This window comes from Peromyscus maniculatus, chromosome 23 (genome assembly GCF_049852395.1).
Source record: "Peromyscus maniculatus bairdii isolate BWxNUB_F1_BW_parent chromosome 23, HU_Pman_BW_mat_3.1, whole genome shotgun sequence".
NCBI lineage: Eukaryota > Metazoa > Chordata > Mammalia > Rodentia > Cricetidae > Peromyscus > Peromyscus maniculatus.
In genome coordinates, this window is record NC_134874.1 from 62505123 (window position 1) to 62524797 (window position 19675).

At 42.5% G+C, this 19675-nt stretch overlaps 2 protein-coding genes across 2 annotated transcripts in view; one reads left to right on the plus strand and one right to left on the minus strand.

Moving 5' to 3' along the window:
* Positions 1-19675, minus strand: part of LOC102925359 (vomeronasal type-2 receptor 116-like) — a 119500-nt gene that overhangs the window by 78290 nt on the left and 21535 nt on the right. The window contains exon 4 of the mRNA XM_076560909.1: positions 6382-6564. The gene's annotated coding sequence lies outside the window, so the exon portion shown is untranslated. The remainder of the gene's footprint in view (positions 1-6381; positions 6565-19675) is intronic.
* Positions 8659-18731, plus strand: LOC121825691 (disks large homolog 5-like). Its single transcript, XM_076560383.1, has 5 exons — positions 8659-8842; positions 10806-10965; positions 13710-13893; positions 17575-17690; positions 18629-18731. The coding sequence occupies exons 1-5, from the start codon at positions 8710-8712 to the stop codon at positions 18729-18731; spliced, it is 696 nt and encodes a 231-aa protein (XP_076416498.1). The 5' UTR covers positions 8659-8709.

The following is a 19675-nucleotide window of genomic DNA, read 5'->3' on the forward strand; positions in this document are numbered from 1 at the left end:
AAAATGTTTCTCTGCATTAAAAAAATCAAATAATACAATATCTTGTATTCATGTGTTGAAGGACAATCAAGTCATTTCTAATTGTGTGCACTCTAAATTATGCTTCAGTAAACATGAATGGAGATGTGTTCTTGACCAGCACATGTCATGTGTTGTTTTCATATGTATGATGGTGGAATTACCCACTTAGTGTATACAGTGAATTCTCTATTTTTAACTGACTGAGGAATTTTTATGTTATTTTCCCTGCTAACTCTGTAATATTAACTTTTTTCTCTGTTTTACTTAGGGTTTCTATTACTCTTATAAAGGAAAACAATTAAATTTTGTGGCTCTCTTACAGTTCAGAGGTTTACTTCTTTATCATCATGGTGAAAAGCAAGGCAACAGGCAGGCAGACATGGTGCTAGAGCCGGAGCTGAAAGTCCCTACATATTGACTTGGAAACAACATGAAGTGATCTGATTCACTCATCTTGAGCATACATGAGAACTCAAAGCCTGCCTCTACAGTGACACACTTCCTCCACTAAGGCCACATCCACACCAACAAAACCATTAATAATAGTGCCCCTCCTAATAGTGCCCCTCTGTGAAAAACCATCCCTCACTGCCTCATTTCCTCCTGAGTACTCTTGAGTAGGAGCAGCAGGAAATATTAGTTAGGATAGAGAGGAAGAAACAGAGAGAAATGCAAGATAGTCGACTATCTCTGCCCTAGGGTATATCAAGGAATGCCAAGGCGTGGAGCAAAAGGTTTCCCCTCTGCCCCCACACAGACAAGTGCAGACCATCTCAGACACCTGCACTCAGGCCCATGGTCCAATCTCTATGCAGTCCTGTGGTGGTATTGTGTTCCCTAAAATATTTTGTATCTTAATAAACATATCTGGATGATCAGAGAGACAGAACAAGCCACAGCCTGCCTCACTTGGTCAACTTCTCAGCTGGTCTTGTTTCCTCAGACTGGAAGCTTCTGTGTCCTCATCCCAATGGCTCTCAGCTGAACTGCTGCTTAAAAGCCTGAAGCTTAACCAGCCAAATGCTTAAGCAGGCCAAATGCTTAACCAGGCCAAATGCCTCTAGTTCCTGATCCTCATGCCTTATATATCTTTCTGCCTTCTACCATCACTCCCTGGGATTAAAGGCTTGCTCTCTGGGACTAAAGGCATGTGTCACCCTGTTTGGTTGTTTCCAATGTGGCCTTGAACTCAGAGATCCAGAGAAATTCTACCTCTGAAATGCTAGGATTAAAGGCGTGTGCTATCACTGCCTATCCTAAGTATCTAGTGGCTTTTATGTTCTCTGACCCCAGATAAGTTTATTAAGGTACACAATATTTTGGGGAACACAATACCACCACACATACCTGCTAGGTAAAGCCACTAGAAAACCTAAAAATGGGCTCCAATGTGTCCCCCCTTCTTAATCTATAAAAAACAATGAGCCCCCATTAAGAGCTCACAGCAATATCCATACCTGTCAGGTCTCCCAGTATGGGAGTAGAGGATGATAAAGATGGCATTTCTTTTTCAAAATGGGACTAAGGTGACTAAAGCAGTCCTGGCTGCACAAGCCCTTTAAATCCAGAAACTCCTGATGCAACTGCATCAGTCTTAAAAACACCAATAGCTTCATCATTAACATTTAAAGGTTAACATAATTCTAATATGAATATTGCTATACACATTAACAATTCTCTCAATCTTACATCTTAAAGCAAACTCTTATTATAACCATTTGAATTTCTTGCTAACAAAACATAGGATAAACTTCTGATGTATTCACATCAAACTTAAATACTTTCTTAACCAAAGAAGGGTGCATTAATATCAATAAATTTATATTTAATTAATTTAATGTAAACATTTTAATATAAACATTTTATATTAACATAATGATTCTTACATGAACATTACTATACACCATTATTATTCCTACGAACATACATTCAAAGGCAATATTCTCACTATTGCCATTAATACTTTCTTACAAACACTGTACAAAAACAATTTCTTAATAGAACTATACAAAACATAACATTAATTCACTCAAGTAACACTAAAATATTTTTAAATTAAATAGACTGAGGAATATTAACACTCCTTCTTTTCTTTATAATTTTTTAGACAAAAACCAAATTTCTCTATTTAAATAGCTCCATTTTAAGCAGTTCCATTTTTAACACAAAACAATTCATGAATCACCACAGTTAGTAAAGCATATATGCATTCACAAAGCTAAATCTTGAGACTAAGTAAAAAATAAATAAAATTTTCCATTTAAACATTTCCATTGTTAACACAATTCCATAAAACTGTTCCTAAGTCACCACCATGGATACAGTCTATATGCATAAGTAAATTAAAACTGTCCCATTTTTAAGAAATCATTACTGTCCAAGTCACTTCTTAAGTCCAAAAATTCAAATAATAAATTATGGTAAAAGCCTTCCAAATATGAAGAAACCCATAACCAAAACCTTTTTGGAGTTTTACCTTATTTTTTTGTAAGTTCAAAAAGTTCAAACAAATTTGGTACTAGAATTCCACTTCCAAATATGAAGAAACATTTTACAGTCAAAAACTTTTTGCATTTAACAATTAGTTCAAACAAGCATCTCTGCAACTTTTGTTCTCAGGCCAGAGACATTTTTAGTTACAGCGGCATTTTATGTCAGTTTTTCCTTCAGGGTGAAAGCTGTTAGTTCCATAAGAGCTGGTTGGTGCAAAGTCCTCTCAAAAGAGACTTTCTTTTAGCTATCAAATAGAAACTGCAATGCTTTTGCTGCTAGCTCAGGTTTTTCAGTGCTGTGTTGATATTACACAGGTCTCAGCTGTGGATGCCTGACCATGGCCATTGTGGTGGCTCTGGCATCTACCATTCTTAGGAGCTTTTGAAGTTTCTGAAACAGCCCAGACTGCTAGCTTGCAGTTCGCTATGGACACTGTTTTCTGTATCCTAGGTTCCTTCATCATATACATTAAGCATAGACTCACATTTAACATTTACACTTTTACACAAACTCACATTCAACATATACTTATTTATATTCTTACAAGCTTATACTCTTAAGGCAACTCTACAAGACTACCTTACCAAATATACTCCCTTCTTCCATTTTGTTATGTGGGCTTCCAGCATGAGGCCTGGCTGAGATTACAGGTGGGGTTTTGGGGCTCACAACATCTGAGTTATAGGTGTTTCTTTCCCCATCAATATCCAGATTAATGGAATGTCTTTCTAAAGCAAAGATCAGGATTACATGTGGATTTTCTCTCTTCAAATTAAGCAAAAATACCTCACAGGCATGCCCCTCCATTTTGGGGTTTTAATGAATTTCAGATGTAATAAATTTGACAAACAGAAATAGCTATCACATCTGCACCCTTGTGAACTTGAGACACAATTATATCTAATATGTCATGATTAATTTCCAAATGTAAAACAATAACCATGTTTTAATATTTCCTAAACATGATGTAATTATTCTAAGTACAACACAAACACATTATGTATTAGACCAGCTCAAAATTATGCTTAACATGATTTAATTATCCCTTGTAGTTGGAGTTTTCCTGTGTCCACCCAGCTCTTTCAGCAGCTCAGACCTAAGTAAACACACAGATTCTTATATTACTTATAAACTGTATGGCTGTGGCAGGCTTCTTACTATCTAGTTCTTATATCTTAAATTAACCCATTTCTATTAATATGTAAGTTGCCATGTGGCTTGTGGGTTACTTGTACTTTACATCTAACTTCTCATGGTGGTGGCTTCTCCTGACTCAGCCTTCCACTCCCAGCATTCTCCTCTCTGCTTATCCTGCCTATACTATACTTCCTGCCTGGCTACTGTCCAATCAGCATTTTATTTATCAATCACTCAGAGCAACACATTCACAGCATAGAGAAAGACATCCTCAGCAATCCCTTACAACTGCAAACACATTATAAAGTTAGAATAAGTGGCAATGTCCCTGGAGGGACATTCTTTTAGTATCTCAAATTTAAATATGATAACTTTCAATATTCTCCCTCTTTTTTAATAAATTTAGTTTTATTTATTTGTTTATTTTTGTTTTACATCCTAACCAAAATTTCCCCTCCATCCTCTCCTCTCAGTCCCTCCCCCCACCTCCACTCTTCCTGCTCCCCATCCATTCCTCCTTCTCTTTTTTCTCTTCAGAAATGGGCAGGCCGCCTGTGCATATCCACCTGCCATGTTATATCAAGTTGTGGTGAGACTAGGCATGACTTCTTACATTGAGGCTGGGCACAGCAGTAGGAGGAATGGGTTCCAAAAGCAGGCAATAGAGACAAGCCCTGCTCACACCATTAGGAGTCTCACAAGAAGATCAAGTTATACAACTGTAAAAAACATGCAGAGGGCTTAGGTCAGCCCCATGCATGATCCCTGGTTGGTGGTTCAGTCTGTGAATCACTATGAGCCTAGGTTAGTTAGTTCTGTGGGATGCTTGTGGGGTTCCTGACCCCACTAGCTCCTACAAATATTTAATTGTTTATTCATTAATTTATGTGCATTTGTGTTTTGCCTTCATGTTTGCCTGTGGGAGGGTGTTGACTCCTCTAGTCCTGGAGTTACCAACAGTTGTAAGCTGCATGAGATTTTTTTCATTCTTTTAAAAATTATTTCAAGCCGGGCGCTGGTGGCGCACACCTTTAATCCCAGCACTTGGGAGGCAGAGGCAGGCCGATCTCTGTGAGTTCCAGGCCAGCCTGGGCTACCAAGTTAGTTCCAGGAAAGGCGCAAAGCTACACAAGAGAAACCCTGTTTCGAAAAACCAAAAAAAAAAATTATTTCATATGATAAGTGTATAGAAATCTTCTGATTGGTATTTAAAATAATAATATCTATCTCTCTATTTACTTACTTAGTGATGAGGAAATAAAAACATATATACAATAGAGAGAGAATGAACATAAAATACATGCCATGCCATGTATTTTGTCATTCTGTTCCTATGGAGGTCAATAAACAAATTAGGAGGAGTCAGCTCTTTCCTTCCAGCAAACTAGCCATCTCATTGGCCATTCCATGGTACTTTTCATGATTGACTCATGGCTTTCTGCCTTAGAGGGTTTTCTTGTGGTTCTGAAAGTTAGAGAATATTTTAATATTAAGGGCATTGTGAAAAATTTATGCAGAATTTTGTTTCAAATGAATGATAATGTTAAGAAAAATAACAGGCACTCAGAGTTGAAGGCAGGAAAGAGCAAACACATCAAGCCAGCCACTCGGAAAGTTCTGCTGCCTCCTTGGCTGGTGTCTGGGAGTTGGGATTTCAGTTCATCTTTATATTTATATACACATGTATATGCAGTTAGATATGGTTGTACATATTAGGTATATCATATAGATACTTATAAAAATATGTACATAATTATATTCATAGTTCTGCATTCAACATGCATACCATATACATGCATAACAATGCCACAAAAGTTGTTTGTTTCTTTTTAATTTCTTGTTATGCCAATTTACTGTACATCTAATTTAATTTCAAAGTTTAATTCTGTGTGTGTATGTGTGTGTCTGTGTGTGTGTGCATGCAAAGTTGTAGACACGTACATGTTTTTAAATGTATGAATATGGGCACATATTTGTGAGTGTTGTATGGAAACAAGCATGTGTGTATTGTGGCACAATATGATGGTGCCCTCATGCTTTATGATGGGGTCATAGCATTATTACAGTGGGGTGGGGCATGCTTGTTCATGCTTCATTCTGTGCATGGAACTTTCATGCTTCTAGAGCACTGATATTGTCTAAGATGTTACTAACAATGTGTAGATGTTTCAGGGTCTTTCTGCTGTGGGATGTTCTCTATGGCAAATGTATTGTTCTGATTGCTCAATAGATAAAATACTGATTGGCCAGTGGCTAGGAAGGAAATATAGGTGGGACTAACAGAGAGGAGAAAAGAAAGAACAGGAAGGCAGAAGGAGTCACTGCCAGCTGACTCCAGGACAAGCAATATGTGAAGATGCCGGTAAGCCATGAGCCATGTGGCAAGGTATAGATTTATGGAAATGGATTAATTTAAGATATAAGAACAGTCAGCAAGAAGCCTGCCACAGCCATACAGTTTGTAAGCAATATAAGTCTCTGTGTTTACTTGGTTGGGTCTGAGCGGCTGTGGGACTGTCAGGTAATAAAGATTTGTCCTGACTGTGGGCCAGGCAGATAAACTCTAGCTACATCTTTCTAAGATGGATATCTACAATCTATGTCACATGCTAAGTCCCTCGGATACCATTTGACATCAAGCACAGATAAGTTTCAGTTTCTCCTTCCTCCTCGAATGCACGTTCAGATTATGGTAAATCATCCCCATCAAGTAAGTCTAAAAACACTTACTGGCTATCCAGAACTTGGTGAAGAGCAGGAAATTGTGGGTGCCCAGGATCCAATGATAGTGACAGCAAGACTTCCAGGTGGGATGTTACTACTGCAACTGTTACCACAGGCATCCAGGCTGAGACAGCAAATGGGTATCCCTGCTGGGTAACTATATAACTTCTCTTCTTCCAGATTCTGCTGCTGCAGACAGGAAAAGGATTTCAAGCTCTGTGATTAGATTGCTGGTTTAACTGAGGTCACCTTCCCTAAATTCTGTTTGGCATTGAGGGTAGCACAATGCTTACACTTCATCTAGAAATCACAGGAAGAATTTCCCCACAGTTTTGCCTTTATAACTGAGATTTGATTGGTTGAGGACCAGTAGAAAAAGATGTTAATTCAGTTTTGTTCTCTTTATTTTTACATGCCACAGTTATTAAGTGTAGTTTTCCATCTTCAATAGGACAGAGGAATGGAACACTGTGATACCCTGACCTCAGATCTCTAAGATGCCTCCTTCCCACTATCCTTCAAATGTCATGTTAGGGCAAGAAAAAAAGCATCTATGGAAAAGAAGAATAAAAAGAAAACCCAACAATGAGGAACTGAATTAGAAGCATTGCTGGAAATCTGAGACCAGCCTTCAGGGATAAACTTTCAGGGAAGGAGAGAGGCATGAGGCAAAGGACAGTGGGAGATTGGGAATGAATATGCTCAGAGTCAGATATGTCTATTGTATTCTACTCCTCATCTCCATTTGCGTCTGTTAGAAACGATGACAACAGCTGAGGCAGAGTCAGCACTATCCCAGGACTCCACTTTCCAAATGGGACAGGATCAACTGCTGATACACTGCTATCCAGTGAGTGACAGCCTCAGAAGTCATCAACTACCATGATGAGAGGAGGTAGGGAAAGTCTCATGGCTTTCTGCTTTCTGGTCAATCCCACTTCAAGGTGTGTTTAATGATGGTGAAGGGACAGGCTGGAGGACAAATTTCAAACAGCTCTGTTCCCCAAGACCCAGGTACTACAGATGGCACAATAAAAGCCTCATGATAAGAGAATCTTGATGATAAAGTGAGTCTCATGAATAGAAGCAGTATTGGAACTGTGTTCATATGGACTGAGTCTGCCCCTTCCCCATGTCCTTCCTCTTCTCAGCAGTGAACTTCTGGAGCAGGACAGGATGATTGGAAGGGAAGTTGTCCACAACCAATGATGATAACTGTAGACTTCAGGCACCTCCCCTAATTACCCAAGCTGGGAGGTGAGTTCCCAGAGTTAGCAGACCCTGCAGAAGAGGCTCTGAGTGGGCAGATGCCTCCCTCAAGGAATTTGGAACAGACTCAGGACCAAGACAGGCAGGGCTGGTACTAGCATGCAGGAGAGGCTCCTGTGGCTTTCACAGAGGGTGGAAATGCACACTCTCTACAGGCAGGCAGAGGTGGGGAAGTAGGGGGGTGGGAGTTTACTGCCTGCACACTCTGAATCTAAATCTTCCTCCCTTCCTTCCTAAGCCAAGTTCTTCATTGGCTTCCCATTTTAACCCCTCTCTGTCCTGGTAATGCATAGAAAAATGTTAAAGATACATTATGATTTAAAAAATTATGATTTTGTTTACACACACACACATACACAGAGACAAAAAAAACATGAATTTTGGTCATTTCTGTTCAATGGTTACAAATACTTGCCATCATTTAAGAGAATTGGTTACAGATTATTATTGGTTAAGATAAGAAAAAACTGGGTCAAATTTCAAGCAGAAGATAACTCAATGAATTAAATAGAAAAAGATATTTAAAGATGTAATATGTTTATAAAAATTAAAGGCTTAAGTATGTCTTGAGAGATGGTATAATTTTTGTATTGGGTCTGTAGAAGTAGTTTAACATAAAAATATGGAACATTAAAGCTAAATAAGTTATGAGATTTGAATATAAATAAAGTTTATATGGGACTAAAGGTTATATGGGGTCTATAAGGTTTTCGGTATGGGAATATAAAAAGAATATTTTGGGAAGAAGGAATATATATGAAATACAACTTCAGTTAGATAAAATTTCTAATGAAGCAGAGGGCTAGATTTCTGACTTTAGAAGGAGGATCTACCTAAAGGCTCCCATTGTGACCACAGAGGCTCATGGAAATGGCACCTTGGTTTCAAGTCATTTTGGGGTGAGGAATGTAGCAGGAATGAAATAGCTATACCATGTGACATCAGCATATGGACATTCTACTGTCTCCTGGAGAGCCCTGGCATTCCATGTGATGTCACCAGTGTTGTGGCAACACCAACTGTCATTGGGGCCTTTGTGGTGTGTCTCGTGTTTCACCGACAGACATGCTGACTAGACTGAACAGGATTCTTGGGAGACAGGATGGCGAGCAAAGGGAGATCAGAGGGAGGCAGAAGGAAGATGGCCTTCAGTCTCCATGTCACACATCAAGAAACAAATGGTTCTGGGGAAAGCACAGTGAGTCCTGGGAAAGGGAAGGGGAGCTCCTGAAGGAGGAAGGCTTCAGCTGATCCTTCCAGGAGTGGAGCTCAGGAGAGGAGAGTTTCTGAGAAGCAATGGGCCTATCCTGGTCCTCTGAGTTCTTCAAGAGCAGACCCAGAGTTGAGGATTTTCCATGGTTAGTTTGCAGAGAGCCAGGGAAGTTAAAGGCTGAAGCTGCTCTTTTGAGGGCCCTCTGCTTTCACTCTGAGTGGGAAGGAAGCACAGAGGGACTAAAGAGGTTTCAGTTCCAGCTCTGCACTTCACCAGCACTGGATTTCTTTTGGTGTGTGTCACTAATAACAGGGAGAGTAAAGTCCCCTGGCCAGATCTAGAGAGTCTCACATTTTAAATAACAACCACTGGCAGGGCAGGAGCCACCAAGTATTGCCACATGTCAGTGACCCCTAAGGTTTCTAAGTTCCTGCCCTCTCACTAGCCAGTCATCTTTCCTCTACCTTGAGTTCAGGACTGGGACATCACTCTTCCTGTAAGTATTTGTTCTTGGTGACTGACAGCTCACCTGGGGATGCCCAGTCCTTAATTATTTTCAGTCATACCTATTAGTAGTTGATAACACTTTTGCTACCTTCATGATGCTTGAAATGTGTTCTGCTGAAGGTTTTAGCAAAAGTTCCATCATTTCCAATATGACTTATCATTGTTCTGACAGGACCCACATAATCATCCACCCTCCAATACATTGTAACTGCCCCGTGGATCTTCTCTAATGTTCTTGTTCATCTCATGGAACTGATCTTCCTACCCCATTATCCTGAGCTAATTTCTTAGAATCCTTAATTTCTCATCTTATTAGCTTGGGATTATAAGAATGAGAAGAGCCATTTTTGGGCAGTGTTTGGAAAGTGACTCTTGCTCTCCACACATGATGAACTGTTGAATTAGAATGAACTAGATTCTAATGAATCAGAGAGATCTCAGGATTGGAAGGAGGAGGTGCTGAAGGCCTTCCCTTGTTATTCAGAAAAGGCTCCTGGAGAGGGCAGGTTGGCCATTGGTGAATCGGGGAAGAGCTTGTTATCAGATAGGTGATGACCATTGGCAGTGGCCCTAACAGTCCATTCTCTGGAAATTCTATTGTATCCTGGAGAGCCCTTGGCATCGTCTGTGAGATCACCAGAGTCCGGGCAATGCCAACTGCCCTTGAGGCATTCACCAAGTACTTATAGAGTTCACCAAATTGACATGTTGGCAAGACTGATCACACTGATTGGCAGAGAGAGTTTTCTAAGGAGGTGAGGCTAGAACTTGACCTTCTAGTATTGGGGTTCAGTAGTTGTGATCATGAAGCAATGGGCCTATGCTGCTTATCCTGGTTCTTAAAGAGCAGATCCAAGGTGGAAGATTCCTGATGGTTAGTTGGCAGAGGGCGAGGGATGGTCAAGGCTGCAGCTGCTGTGCTGTGACCTCCTTCAGTTCATTCTGAGTGGCAAAGAATGCAACAGGAGGCCCAGAACCACTAATGCGGTATCAGAATGGGATGTTGTTGCACTTTATGTCTGATGTAAATACCAAGGAGGGAAAGTTTCCATCCATGTACCCAGGTCTGAGACATTCAGTTCCTTTTAGTCATGGACACAGGTTATGAGGGCTGTTAGTCGAAGAACACTAGGGACTCCTGGACTTCCTTGCATCACATCAGGTATGAGATGACAATTCCAAACCAACATGGCTGGCCTTGCTTATCTATTTCAGGGCCAGTGGGGCTGCAGTAGGGGCTGAGGCATATATGTAGCCATAGTGATTAGAGACAGACGCATGGCTTATGAGGCCCAGCTTAAGGAGAGCTGCTCTGATCTTTGAGGGCTTCAATGGATTCCATGCATTTCCTCTTCCTCAGGCCTCCTCTTGGGACTGCACATGATGATCTTGGCTTATGCCATTCATCTCTAGAAAATCACTTGTGTTTATGTACCTACAGGGGCTGCTAGGAAGGCATCATCCACAACTTTCTACCTCATTGAGCAGGAGCAGCAGCTGAACCAGGTGGAAAAACTGAAACTTCAGCTACAGATGATGACCAATGACAGGAATGAACTGCGTGAATTCCTGGCCCATTACAACAATGAATTGAACAACAGGTATTCATCGTGCCTGTTCTCTGGTGAATGCCTTGACCCTACTGTGTCAATTCCAGCAGTCCTTAGGTCACTGGAAACTGCACCTGCAGGGTGACCTGCACAAACAAATTTTCCTGAATGCATCTGAGAGGCAGAACTGAAGTCTGTAGGAGTGAGATGGGACACAGGCTGTTCTGCTTCCTCCTTATGAAAACCAGAGCCTGTGGCCTGAATCACAATCCACAGAGAGGGGCAGTAGGGTGTAAGATCACAACATGCATTTCAAGAGACCTTGACAGTGTTGGCTTGTAGGAGATGCTGGGTGCTCTGAGTTTAACCTGAGTCTCTGTATTTGACAAGATATTTAGTTTTGCTTGTTGCTCTGGGAGCAGCTTGAAGGGCCTGGTGGTCATACTTGGTCCATCTGTGTGTGTCTGGAAGGCCTGCTGTCCATCCCAGCTCCTCTCTGGTCTTGTTCCTTGTACTGTGAGACAATGCCACCCACCTGCATTTCTCTGACATCCTAACTGTGGGTTTGTGTGCATGTGAATTGCCCTCTAAGGGGCCCAAATATCGCAAACATGGCAGTGTCAGGTTTTGCCCTTTTCACTTCCCTCTCCCTTGATAAACCATTAGATTAGATTCCTAAATTTAGGCCCCAAAGTTCATTCCCTTTTTTGGACACTGACTCATTCTTAAAAGTGAACACCAAAGTGCAACAATCAAAATTCATTACTCAGCTGCACTTGCCAACCTGTCCAATCAGATCTCAGCAACTCACCCTAGCACAGACTTAACCTTTCTATTTAAAATCCCACTGCTGAAAAAAGCCTGCTGCATGTTGTCTGCCTTTGCCTGATCCAGAGGCAGGCTCCCAATGCCATGCTTGCCCTGCTGGGGAAATGCATCTCTTTGTGCTCAGGATTTGGTGTCAGTGTCTTCTGTACTGTCTCTGAGAGGCTCGCTTAAAGTGTGTGTGTGTGTGTGTGTGTGTGTGTGTGTCCCTTCAGATCTTGTGAGCTGCATATTGATAGTAGGCCTGAGGATTTGCCTGTTTCAAACATTTCAGGTGATATAAGGGCTGAGACCAGGGAGCTCCACTTTGAGCATCACTGTTCTCAGTCTTTGTGCTCACCCTGGTGCCCCATTGGAATCCCCTTGTGAGTTTATAAAGCCATCCTCATGGAGTGCCTCATGCATGGCAATACTGATGATGAGTTCTGGTTATCCTTGTAAGGACAAGCATTTCTGTTCTCATGCCAGTGGAAATGTCATCACAGTTTTCAGGTATGCCCACACTGATGGACCTTTTTAGAGTGCTAGTCTACCTCTCTAGGCCTACTGAGGGAGCTCATGGAGCCCTGTCTCCCTCCCTGTTGACACCCAGCCTTTCCTGGCCCTGGGGCAGGGTAGCAAGTCTAATGCACATGAGGAGTTTCCAGTACATAGGATTCAGGATGTGACATCCAGTAGACTTGGGTAGTGCAAAATGCAACCTTAATTCATGGGGTCCCTGAGGCCTGTGTTCACAGGGTTCTTTGCTCCTGGGGCTATGCCCTACCACAGGCTGAATTCGGATAATGAGATGCAGAACACAGAGCATAAGAAGGATATGTCAGATGTGAAGAAAATACCCAAAGAAATTAGTGAGGCCTTGTACAAATGCACAGAGCTGAGTGAGACCAAAATTTACTGTTGAGTGCATGACTTGGGTGGACTCCAGAACTTGGTAAGGACTGCTTCTTGTTGTCTGAAGTTTCTCCAGTCCTGCCTGACCCTGCTGCCAGGAGGAATCTGTCCCACCTGCCTCCTGCAGCAAAATGATCCCAAATAAACACACAGAAGCACTCATTACTTACAAACTATATGGCCAATGGCTTAAGTTTCAGCCTAGCTATATCTATCATCTTAAATTAACCCAATTCTATTCATCAGTGTTTTCCCACATGGCTGCTGAATGCCAGGCTGCTGGCATGTTGCTCCTTGGGTGGCAGCTGGCATCTCCTCCAGTTCTGCCTTTCTTCTCTGTCTCTCCTGGACTTTCATGCCGAGCTCCTTCCTGCCTTGCCAAAGGCCAAAGCAGCTTATTTATTTACCAATGGAAGCAATACATATTCACGGCATACAGAAAGACATCCCACAGCATCTTCTTCCCTTCTCCACCTTTAAACCAAAGTGAGGGCTGTGGTTCTAGTCTGTTTACCTCTTAGCAAGCAGCCTGCCTTATTGCTCTTGGGTTTGTGCCTCCTAGACTGAGTTCTCCTAAGTGTTAAGAGTCTGATAGCCCCTCCCAACTTTTGCCTGTCAGCTTCTGGAACTTCTAGACAGAAAACATAGTTTGCACCATGAATGGTTTCTGTGGCTCTGGCAGGAACTTAGAGAGCTGGTTTCTTCGGACACATGGATGGAAAGTATTCCTGATGTGTCTTCTGTCTCCCTCAGAGCATGGCTTCCCTCTACATCCTAATATTTTCCAAATACTGTGAACAGTTAAGTACCAGGGTATGTTTGTGGGATGCAGAAGATCCAGTCTTCAGAGGTACATGGATCCCTTTTGCTGTCAGGGTCTTCAGAAGTAGTGTAAATCTTTCTGGAATGGGCTATTCTCTGACATTGGCCTGCACCTGAGTGATGCTGCCATGACTAATGTGGGTTCCATCAAAGGTCTGTTGGGGATGGGGACATGGGACCTTGCAGGAATCATGGTATTAGGAGGCAGGAGTGGGAGATGGAGGCAGAGATCATCATTTTTTGTGATATTTCAGCACCCTCTACAGTCAGCACCTGAGTGAACAGACTCAGCTGAAGGAGAAAGTGAGAATCTTGCTAGATGACAAGAAAAAGCTGCAGGGGGAACAGATTTTACTACAAGAGTCCTGTGAGGAGGCAAAGAGGCTCGGTGAAGAGGCCCATGAGAAGATCTATGACCTCTGGACAAGGCAGCTGCAGGTAGGTTGAAGCAGCAGGGCCAAACTGGCCACCAGTCTGACCATACACACACATATATTCACACCCATGCAACCATTTACTCACTTCTCCACCTGACCCATCCCATCCAATAGTTCACTTCTGTGATCATTCACAAGTCTTTCTGGGAGTTAGTCTCTTAGAGCAAGCAAACCCTACTGCTCTGCTGGAAGCCACAGCCCATTGAGGGAGATGGGTCAATCACATACCACTCACCTGTATGTCAGTATGGGAGGAGCCGTGCTATGATGGGAGCCAGAGAGATCTGAGTGAGTCAGGTCAAGGGTCTGGGTCTCATTTGCTTGGCAGGGGTCATGTGAGATCAGAGGCAGACACAGCATGGAAGGAGGAACACCCCCTGAAAAAGCCAAATGACCGGGGCTCCTAGACAGCTTTTGGGTTGTCATATGACATTTTACCCTCTTGTTCCCAGACTGCCATGGTGTTCTCTTTACCTGGCCAAGCTCTTGGTTCACAGTGACAGAAACTAAATTAACAGCTTGTCAGTACTGTTTGCTGTGAGTGGCATTGGCCAGTTCTCCCATCCTGGATCTTACATTCAGAAGCTCAATGGATGACCAGGGATGTGACAAGGGCTTATGAAAGGCGGGGATCAGGGTGACAGATTTGAGCCAACTGCATCAACATAGCCTGCAGAGACACAGCATGTTTCTCCAGGCATTTTTAGTCCCAAATGATGCAGAACTGTGGGACTCACTTATAACAGCTACTGTGAGGAGTCTAAAACCAACTGGCAATGTCATCCTCATACAGTGTCATGTCCTCCTCATTGAGTTCTGATCAGTGATGATTTGAGGGATTTGTGTCTGTGTGTGAGTATGCCTGTGTGTGGGCGCATAAATCTGTGCGTGTTTTGGAAGGTGTGATGATGACATCAAGTGTCCTCTGTGGCTTTCTCCCTTATTCCCTTCAGCCCGAGTCTCTCACTGAACCTGAAAATTTCTGTTCTGGCTAAGCTGGATAGCCACAGATCTTTGTATCTCCTGTCTCCTCACAGTAGAGCAGCCTGTCTTTTTCTGTCTCATTTCATTGTTAAATGGTTCATTTGTTCAGAAAAAGAACCGACTTATAGGTTTGTCTTCATTTTTAAACATTTTTATTACTTTGGAATTAATGTGTCTTATAATAAATAACAAAAATCAAACAATGGAGCTACTTTAAAAATAAAGAAGTAGACTTGTTTTCTTTCACACCATAGAGGTAACTTCCCTGAAAAGGTCTGTTTTGTCTACTGGCTTCACAACATGGAACCTGATATTTTGAAGCTCACTCTTAGGACAGAGTCCAACTCATAGTTGTATAGAGTGCTGCATTTTAGAAAAGTCCTGTGGATGATCTAAGTAGCCTTCCACTGACTGGCCTGTTTTCATGTAATGTGCACTGTAATCTGGTCAAAACCTGTTTGGTATTGACAATGGGTGACTTCTAGTCTCTGGTGCTGTTAATGTCTTCTGTGGAGGAGTCTCGGTAAGTTTAGTGAGGAGACTATGATGATTCAACTTAAATCTATCGGGAAGCTTCATGTCCGACCCTCTTCCCCCAGCACTTGGTTTTGTGTGGTCCAACTCAGTTGTGCAGAGGTTGTTACTTCTCTGTATGATCAGTGAGTCTGGTGATAAGAACTTCCCTGGGAAGGGAAATAAGTTCAGGCCAGGGCAGAAGAGCGTGGCTGGGTCTAAGAGGCTTGTAGACTGCAGGGAGGACCCACTACCTCCCCCTGGAGTAGAAAAGGTGCTGCAACATTCTAGTCTTCTACCTTGCCTTTCTGGATTCAAGAAAGGTAGGTGTGTGTGTGTGTGTGTGTGTGTGTGTGTGTGTGTGTGTGTGTGTTGTCTCTATGTGTATCTTTGTGGAATGAGAATGTGTGTTTGAGCCTCTAAGTGTATGTTCACTCTGTCACGAAACAATGGAACATCTTTAAGGATGATGGAGATGGATTTCAATGAGAAAGTACTGTGCCTAATCTTGTTAGTACCACTTTGCCACAGTCAAAGAACAAGCAGAGCTGCCCATCCTTCTGCATGTCCACACAACTAATTACAACATAAGACATAAAATTGATTCAAGCTAAAGTTTTTCAGGTATATGTAGGGGAAGAATTATATTTCTGCAAAGAAATCCTCTGGAAAAAAACAAAGTAATGGGGTCCATGATGGTGAGAGAGAGGCTACTGAGAGGCAGGAAAGGCAGGAAAGGTTTGTGTCCCTCTCCTCTGTGTGAAAGGAGGCTGGCGACTGATGACTTCCCTGCACTTGTTTTGTTTTTCTACACTTCGCATGCTGCCATTTTCCTTTCACCTTTGACTAAACTTGGTTCAGCTAACCTTGCCCTTGGAGCTGTCCTGGACTTTATTCTCAGAGAAATTCTGAACTGCAGAGGGGCTTGTGGCTGCATCCCAGCCCAGCAGAAGTCCCACAGCTATGCTGAAGTGTGAGAAGAGGCTGTCTCAGGGCACTGCTTAGGCTTATCATACTCTCAAGTACCCACTCCATGTTTTCTGCAGCACTCAGAAACTGCTTTTATTCCAAACTTCTTCATACTGAGTTAAGTTCAGCCTGATGGAGAGTTGGGAGAAGTGTGATCTCTCAGACATTGCTAGTAGTGTAAAATGGTGCAGCCCTGTGAGAAGCTATGTGCAATTATTCAGAAAGTGGATCTACAGACTTCAGATGGAGCAATGATTCCAGAATGGAAAGTGTTGTCCACAGAGAATATGGGACAACAGGGATACAGCAGGACTCATCAGAACAGTCCAGCTACAAACTCTTCAGATACCCATCACTGATGAGTGCAAACATACAATGTGGTCCATGGGATATTGTTAAGTATGGAATAATATATGCAGTCTTTTGGCAGTGAGTTAGTCAACCTTCTGTTACTCAAAGAAATCCCTAACACAATCAAATTACTTGGAGGAAAGTTTAATATAGACTCCGGATTGGAGAGATTTTCTAGTTTTCTGAGCTCATTCCTTTGGGCCTAAATGGAGGCAACCTGTGGTATACAGAGCTTCTTTAGGAGGAAGCTGCCCTCCTTGAGGTACTGGGAAGCACTGAGTGAGAGCAAGGGGCTGGTCCACTGCCATCCAGTGGTCCTGTGCTGGGGAACTAAGCCTTCAATGCACAGACTGGGGAACTTGCTAGGAGAGCTTAGATTACAGATCAAGGAACCCTGGTGTTCACCTGTCTGTGTACAGGATTTCAAGGCAAGCACTGCATTGACTTATCTGCACACTGAGTTCTTCTACCAGGTCACAAGGCATGCACATGTTATACAGACACAAAAGCAGGCTGTACATCTGCACATATAAAATAAAAATAAACTGAAAAATTATCAAAACTTAGTAAAAGTACATGATCTTCTCCACATCCCTGTGCTCAGAGCATCCTGTGTTTCCTGCCTCCGGGCAGGAATATGGGTAGAGAGGTTCTAGGTTAATGAAAGGTAACTTTGTTCTCCATAGTATCCCAGGTGATCTCTTCTTACATAAGAGTCATCTGGGAAACTAAGTGTGGATGGCATGTAGTCTGCTTGTATGTGTGCATCTATATACATGTATGTCCTAGAGAGAGAGAGAGAGAATGCATGTTTATGTACATGGTGAGGAAACCTCCCCTAAAAACACAATCTTCTAATGAACAGGAACATCAAAGACTTGAGGAAAATCTTCAGTCTCTGCTGAAGCAGAAGGAGCTGTTCACCCGGCAAAGGGACTTGGCATTAAAGCTGCAGCATCACTTCACTGTGTCCCAGATGAGGTAGGAGCCCAGGCTTCCAGAAGCAGGTGGATCCAAGTGGGTCCACTGTACCTGCATCTCCGTCCTCTTTGTGTTTTGTCAATTGGCAAAGCTGCCAGCCACCCCAGGGAAAGAAACCCTCAGAGTGTCGTTGCTGGCACAGTCAACAGGAAGCAATATGCTTTCTCCTTGGTCTGATGGGGACTGTGTCCTCTTCTTCCTTTCTGAGACCTCTAGTATCCTCTAGTATCTCATCTCTTAGATTAGATCTCCCAACAAATATTCCCATGGCAGCCAGAAACCTAGAAAGGAGGATCATTGATCATGAAGGAAAGTGTGTCCTCCTGCATCTTTTCCATCAGGAACATCAGGTTTAGAGAGAAGTGTCCACCTTTTGCTAATTTGCATAAAGCACACTCCCGTGGATTGCAGGCTCTTTGCAGTGTTTATAAGTTTCTCATGAGAAGATTTACTCTTGGTCATAAACAGAGGAGGAGCTGACAAGTTAATCCCATGCAGGGCTCTAAGTTGTAGGAATAACCAGAGCCTTCTTTGCATTGCCGTGTAGACTCCACTAGAGGGCAGGCATAGAGTTTTCCAGTATATTCACATTCACCTGGTATCTATTCAAGGCCAGTGATATCTTTCCTGAACTGTGCGTAAGACTTTAACATACTGATATTTCTCCAAAATGATGTTTTTGGACTGTTGGAGAAATATGCTGTTTTTTTTTCTAATGCAGCACAGTATGTTTACCAGTCCAACTTCTAGCAGTTTTTAAAAGCTGAGAAAAAAATCCTGCCCAGGTGCTCTCTGACCCTTTTCCCTAAGGCAAGCAAGGAATGAACTCAGCTGAAAGGTAATGCTCGACCGTTTAGCTGAGTATAGCTGGTGGGGGCTCAAAAGCTGACATGGCAGGTCCCCACCAGGCTTGTGCCCCAGCTGCCTTCCTCCCCTAGGTTTGAAAATCTCCAGGTGGAACTGGAGCAGACCACAGCCCAGGAAGAGAGCCTCCTGCAGAAGGAGCTGCTGGTGCAGAAACACTATGTTCTAGGCAAGTAAGCCACCATTGAGCCCCATCCCCAGCAGCCAGGGTGTTCATGGGGTGTGTTTTCTTTCTTAACTTTTGTTTACTAGGGATAAATAGTCCCTGATTTTTCTTGACAGTGGCACAGCAAAACTGATTCTGAATATTTTCTTTGTTGATTTTCCCTAACAGCACCTCTTCAGAAAACTGAGAAGGGTGGAAGAAGCCAGAGACACCTTGAAGGCATGACATTCTACACTCCAGGTTCTCGGCCTCCTCAGAAAATGCCACCTCTTTTCAGCTGTGAACTCACTAGTGAGGTAAATATCAACCTACCATCAGGCGATCCATCCACAATCTGATCCACATCTGTGGCTCACTATTCCCAAATAAAAGACTGTATCACATTTAGTCTGAGATTCAGAGGGCACAACACAAATTACTAAGAACCCTGACATCCATCAGCACGTGGCCCCAGTGACGGGCAAAACAAAACGAAGAGGACATGTGGGTGAGCAAGAGTTCTTCTGTCAGCTTCCTATCAAGGACTTTGACAAGCTGACTCCATATGTGATGGGAAATCTGACAAGGAAGACTGTGTTAACATCACACTGCCATCCAGACAGACCACACCCAAAAGCATAAGATTCTCTCCAGTGCAGTGCTGAAGCTGACTTGTGCAAGCTGACTTGAAGCCATGTCATGTGCAAGTTTTGCTGAAGATAATTCACTGCAGAGAATAAGCTAGTTCCTCACCTCATTTGCTCTCCCGTAATGAAATTCCAAGTGATCCTGAAATGTGCTTAATTTTTTTGTTTATATGTTGGGATATTTATGCTTTAGATTTTGTTTTTTTTCATTTTGGTTTAAGGTTTTGTTAATTTTTGTTATGTCTTATATTCTTGTCATTGTTTTAATAGTTTGCTATGGCTATACATTGTATATAAGGACTGCTGTTTTGAAAGACCCATTGAGTAAA

What these genes read in the sequence shown, in the direction of transcription:
- LOC121825691 (XM_076560383.1), top strand. Translation starts at nt 8,710, where the DNA reads ATGCTGACTAGACTGAACAGGATTCTTGGGAGACAGGATGGCGAGCAA. An exon ending in TCTGGACAAGGCAGCTGCAG is followed by an intron (nt 13,894 to 17,574) that starts GTAGGTTGAAGC and finishes TCTAATGAACAG; the next exon opens with GAACATCAAAGACTTGAGGA. An exon ending in TTCACTGTGTCCCAGATGAG is followed by an intron (nt 17,691 to 18,628) that starts GTAGGAGCCCAG and finishes TTCCTCCCCTAG; the next exon opens with GTTTGAAAATCTCCAGGTGG.